We start from the raw sequence: 6,000 nt of genomic DNA, 5'->3' as shown, positions 1-6,000 counted from the left end.
CCAGCCCCTTTTCTGCCATGTCTCACGTGGATTTTGCCCTCAGCACCTACAGATACTTGCTGAGTGCACCCTCAGCAAGTTGGCCAACACCACCAAGCTGAGTGGTGTGGTTGACATGCTGGAGGGACAGGATGCCATCCAGAGGGACCTTGACAGGCTTGAGAAGTGGGCCCATGTGAACCTCATGAAGTTCAACAAGGCCAAGTGCAAGTCCTGCACATGGGTCAGAGGAATCCCGAAGCACAAATACAGGTTGGGCAGAGAGTGGGTTGAGCGCAGCCCTGATGAGAAGGACTTGAGGATGTTGGTTGATGAGAAGCTCAACGTGACCCAGCAATGTGCTCTTGTAGCCCAGAAAGCCAACCATATCGTGAGCTGCATTGAAAGAAGAGTGACCAGCAGGCTGAGGGAGGTGATTCTCTTGTCGACTCCGCTCTCTTGAGACCCCACCTGGAGTACTGCGTTCAGCTCTGGGACCCCCAGCATAAGGACATGGACCTTTTGGAGCAAGTCCTGAGGAGGCCACAAAGATGGTCAGAGGGATCAACACCTCTCCTATGAAGACAGGCTGAGAGTTGGGGTTGTTCAGCCTGGAGAAGGCTCCAGTGAGACCTTATAACAACCTATCAGCACCTAAAGGGGACTACAAGAAAGCTGGAGAGGGACTTTTTACAAGAGCGTGTAGTGATAGGACAAGGGGTAATGGCTTTAAACTGAAATAGGGTAGATTTAGATTAGGCATAATCAAAAATTCTTCGCCATTAGGCTGGCGAGACACTGGAACAGGCTGCCCACAGAAGCTGTGGATGCCCCATCCCTGAGAGTGTTCAAGGTCAGGCTGGATAGGACTTCAAGCAACCTGGTCCAGTGAAACGTGACCCTGCCCATGGCAGATGGTTGGACTACATGACCTTTAAAGTCCTTTCCAACCCAAACCATTCCTTGATTCTATGATACAGATTCTTTCTCTGTTGAACTGATGTTTTTGGTCTGTATTTTTTTTGAAGATAGGTGTGCACCTGTGTGAGCAAAATGTTATTTTCTGATATTTCAAAAACACCTCATGGGTCGTGCAACAAGGTCACCTGTTCACTTCAGAGCCTGAAGAAAGCAACTGCTCCTTCAGAATTAAGTTTCCAGTTAATTATGCAAACCAGAATGCCCTTTAACGTGCATTCCTCAGTACTTTCAACACCGCACGACTAACAAAATAAATACGGAGCTGCGTTTGTGCATTGCCTCACACAGTGAGCCCCCAGCTGCGAGGTAAAACCACACTTTGTTTCCTCCGCCTGCCCAGCGCCCGATTCCAGAGAAATGACAGTAGCAATGGCGCCCTACAGCTGCCCGGCCCCTGCGGAGAAACCGGCCGGGGAAACCCGGGCAGAGGACGAGGGGAGATCCTGCGGTCTTCCCTCCGCCCCTGCCCCCAGCAGCCGGCACGTCTCCCGGGCGGCAGAGACACCAACGCGCAGGTGGCGCATCGAGAGCTGCGCTGTTGGGCCCGGCGCGCCGGGAAGGAGCGCGGTCCGGAGCCCGCGGAGGAGATCGGGGCGCAGACTCCGCGCGGCCACAACCGCCTCGACCTGCGGCAGCACCGCCGGCCTGCGGTCCTCCGCCCGCGGACACCCCGCCCTCTCTCCCGCGGCTACCCACGGCTACCCACGGCCGGGCGCTGGTAGCCCCGTCCCCGCCCCTCCTCGGGGCGGTGCGGTCCCGCCCCGGCGCGGCGGCTGCTCCGCCTCCCCGGCCGCGGCGGCTGTCACGGGGCGAGCGGGCCGCGCCGGGCTCCTGCGGGGCGGGGGCGGCGCTGCGCGGGGCCCCGAGGCTTCCCCCTCGGCCTGGCGGCGGCCGCCCGGCGGCATCCGGGCTCCGCCACCATGTTCAGGCGGATTCTGCAGCGGGTAAGGCAGCGAGACCTGCCCCGGCGGCGGCGAGGGCGGCGTGCGGTGCCATGCCTTGCCTTGCCGTGGCATGGCGGGAGGTGCCGCTTCCTGGTGCCGGCCGGGCTCGGGGCCGGGCTCCCCGCGGTGGGGCCGAAGCCGCCGGCTCGGCCCGGCCCGTCATGCGGCGCAGGGGAGGGCTGAGGCCCGTGGCGGCCGCGGAGGCCGTGAGCTTGTTCGCCGGCACGGGACACGGCCCGAGTCCCGGCGGGACGGGACAGGCCCGCGATCCCGCGTCCTGGCTGGGGGCGGTGGCTTCCCCCGGGCTGGGCGGGGGTGCCGGCGGCGGGCGGGCCCCCGCGGCCTGGCCAGGGGCCTGTCAGTGGGGCGAGGGGCGGCCCTGCCCCGGCGTGGCTCCTTCCCGCAACGCCGCGGCGTCTCCGCCCGCCGCCTTCGCCCTTGGCGCGGCTGCCGTCGCTTCGGGCAGGTTGAAGGGAAGCCCGGGCTGGGGTGACCGGGGAGCTGGGGCCGTTTCCCGGCAGGCCAGCTGGCAAACAGGCTCCTATCGCCACAAGCCGGCCCGGCGGCCACCAGCCACCTGTCTGCCTTATTTTAGGAACCGGCTTTTCCGGCAGCTCTGGCTGGTTTGAGAAGCCAAGTTGTGACACTCGTTTGTGAAACCCTTCTGGCTTTCAAAAATCCTCCGCGGCGGTGCTGGCTGCCTTGCAGTTCGCCTGTGGCTCGGGTGGAGGCTGTCAGGGAGGTGCTGGCGAAGAGCAGGTGTTGGCGTGGCTCAGGGCTCTAGTCCTTCATCCCTGGCGCTTGGCTGGAGGATGCACCAAAAAGGGTTGAGTCACGGTGGTAGTGGGAAGGCAGTGCTCCAGATCCCACACTGCAACACAGCGAGTTGGTGTCATGCTGAAGGCGCTCATGAATAGAGCAGAAGCCAGCTGCCCTTGGTGTTTTATCTGGTGTTTCTTCCGATGCGTGCTGTGAGCCGTAACACCTCTGTGAAAGGGTGTTTTATTGTAAATGCTGGCGTGCTTTTCTTAGCTGCCGTGCAAGGAGGTGCTGCTACAAGAATGAGAGTTAACAGAGGGGAAGAAAGTACATCGGTATGCGTACCACCAGCTTTTTCAGTGTGAAGCATGTCTCACATTTTTTTTTTGGCCATATACCTTGAGCAGGTGAATATTGTTCTTGGTCTGTTTGGAGCTTCATGTTTACAGGGAAGAACTTCCTTCCTGAAGTTTGATGGGAAGCCCTGCTAACAAGCAGGGAAACTGAGTACGGCTCTAATTAAATATTGGCAGCATGTAACTGGGTGTTTGTTGATTCTGAGAAATAGCAGACCATCAAGAAAAGCTTCTGTGATGGAGCAAAAAGCTTGATACAGTGCCAAAGGAAAATTGCCCCCACGTATGAGTTCAGCTAAACACTTCCTATAAAAATCTGAAGTCAGTGCGAAAGTTATGTGTTAGAAACAGCAATCTCCTCTGAAGAGTTTAAACAACTGTTACCTAGTGGCTCTCAAAAATTACAGGATTATAGCAGAGCTAATTGCAAACAAAGTTGAAACAGACTTCTTCCTGCCCCAAAAGTAGAGAAATGCCAAGATTTTTAGAGGTGTAAATCTTGTAACTGGTGCAAATAACTATGCTTTTAAAAATCTACCTCTTACTAAAAGGGCTTTAGGCCTTTTATAAAAGTGGTAATTGCTTGCACAACCTCATACGTACCTTTTTGACTTAAAACCACTGGTTGGAAAAGTATGAAAAAGACTTCTGATGTACTTTAGTGTTAAAAGTGAGCCTTAACTTGCTGTCAAACCTTGTTCATAAAGAGCTTAAGTATATCTTTCATGTTTCAGGCAGTCATTTGAAGGCCAAGGGATCTTCTCTTGACCCTGTTCTTGTGCATCAGTAAAGTAGGTGGCAAAACCACCCCACCTTGCAGTCACTGAAATGTAATATCTTGTCTATCTGTTGGGTTTGATTTGATTACAGATGATGCCATCCTTTCTATCCGGATGGCTGGTCGTTATTGGTGATATAACTTGAGTTATGAAAGTATGCTTAACAAAAAAGGAATTCTTTGTTACTTTTTTAAACTTTTTTTTTTGGTGACTCAGCTGGCCATCAAACTGCAAAGGAGGAAGACAAAAGCTACAAAGATACTGTTTATAGTTTTAGTCACTTATTAGAAATTCTGTTTACTGAAGTTTTAAAACATGAAAGCTTTTTTTTTTTTTTTCCCATACTTCCTCTGTTCTGTGATCACCTTCTGTTTTTAAAAGCATTTTTATGGTAACTTTGAATGGTATATTTTCAAAATAGAAAGCATTGTATACTCTTAGTAATGAGTATATAATGAACATCCAGTATACACTGAACGTTGCTCATCTCCTTTTTGAAGTTAGTATCTCCATGCTGTCTTCACCTAGGTCCTTGTTTTAGGTCCTTTCCATGCAAGGTGTTTCTAAATTTTGTGTATGTTTTCAATGTGACTTTTCAGGGATCTATCCGTTCTCTACCATTGCACCATAAAACCTCCTTTCATTCATTCTTGTAACTTTTTAGTTTTCATGCGTTTGTCATGCTGATCGCTATGCTGATCTAGAAAAAGATCATCTTTCCCAAAACACATCTATGTGGAACATCTGAGACACAACTTTCCTGGCCAGATATTTTGATTTTTGTCAGCTCTCTATATATGTGTTCTTTGGAGACCTGTATTTTCTTCACTGCATTCAACTCTGAACGTCCTTTGTGGCCATTGTGTCCCCTCTCAATTGTTTCTATGCTAGTGGGACGGTGACTGTTGCCTCTGGTCTGTTAAAGCTTCTTATATTTACAAGATACCAAAACTTGAAGAAAGAAGAAAAAAACCACTTATTATAGGGAGGAGGCATTTATTTTCAACTGGTGGAAAACTGGTTACTTTGACTTTCTTCTGAGCCTTCTTCCCGTACTTCATAGTTAAGGACTTGTCTGCCTGACCAGTGTGACTGCTGTTTACATTTGGTTTTGCCTTTTTCTTTGTGTTTAACTGGTTGTCTGTTAGCGGTTGTGCTGTATTCGGGTGGTAAGATCTTATTGCTCTGTTTCTAGCAATGCTTGAGTTCTTGGTGCTGAGATATTGGGGTCTAGGTGAACAGGGCTTTGCAGGCATTTCTGTAACTCAGGTAGCACAGTCACTTTTTCTCATACTCCACGTTCAGGAGCAGAAATATTTACTTGCCTGGGATGCATTGCATCCCGTGCTTTGCCTATAATTTTCTTTCTTACATGTATAATTGCAGGGTTTGCCAAATAGTGCATTTGCTCTGATGGGCGCTGCGCTGCAGCTGTGCTCATGCTGTCCCTGTTGGGCTCAAGGGGGCTCATGTGCCTCTGCCCAGGCACAGGATCTGCTTGTGTGGAACTGAAGGCGTGATGGAAAAGAAGGGCTTTGTGCCCCGTGGAGTCAGGAGTAATTTTACGAACTTATAAAGAAGCTGTCACACTTCTTTAGAAGTAAACAGTGTTACTGTTCTGTATGGCACTATACTCTGTTACTACCACTGAGAGTTGTTTGATTACAATGGCTCTGACCTTCTCATTCTTGCATCTTATTTGTTGCTTCAGGACATTAGTATGTTTGGGCAATAGTACCCTTCTGCAGTTTTTGAATCTGTGCTGGGAAAACTGTATAAATCCATATTTGTTCAGACTTTCTTAGTGCTTCGCATATTTTTTCTGAGGTTTAATTGATTCTGAATTTAAAACTGCTGAAAAGAGTAACATAACTGAATGGAGTGTAGCTATAGACAGATAAATGACTGTGCAAAAATGACACGGTAGTGATCCATATTTATACACTGTCATTTTAATGCATTAGCTCAACTCATTCATTAGATAATTTTCTATTCCTTTTCAGAAAACAAGCAGCAATCGTTGTCGTCCTTTTGTTGTTAATGATGTTTCTTTTTATTAGCTTGCAGTTTTGAGAAAACATGGAGAACATTATGAAGTTTAGCATATTACTTCTGCAACTCTAGTGCTGGTTGTAGAAACAAATGCTTCTCTGCAAAGTAAACAAATGTAGCTCCGACAACTAAGAAAGAAATATTCTGGTT

General features: G+C 49.9%; 1 protein-coding gene across 3 annotated transcripts in view; it reads left to right on the top strand.

Annotated features, from left to right (window-relative positions):
* Positions 1-1,750: 1,750 nt before the first annotated feature.
* EEA1 (early endosome antigen 1) overlaps positions 1,751-6,000 on the top strand; it is a 114,890-nt gene continuing 110,640 nt past the window's right edge. For 2 of the 3 annotated variants that reach the window (XM_071799987.1, XM_065837396.2), the window contains exon 1: positions 1,751-1,904. In XM_071799987.1, coding sequence (XP_071656088.1) covers positions 1,881-1,904 — 24 coding nt within the window. In that variant the 5' untranslated portion in view covers positions 1,751-1,880. The remainder of the gene's footprint in view (positions 1,905-6,000) is intronic. The other variant, XM_065837406.2, reaches the window with a different exon arrangement.

Source organism: Patagioenas fasciata, chromosome 1 (genome assembly GCF_037038585.1).
Source record: "Patagioenas fasciata isolate bPatFas1 chromosome 1, bPatFas1.hap1, whole genome shotgun sequence".
In the NCBI taxonomy this organism is placed as follows: Eukaryota; Metazoa; Chordata; class Aves; order Columbiformes; family Columbidae; genus Patagioenas; species Patagioenas fasciata.
Note: the sequence above shows the minus strand (reverse complement) of the source record. Positions and strands in the feature narration are given on the sequence as shown.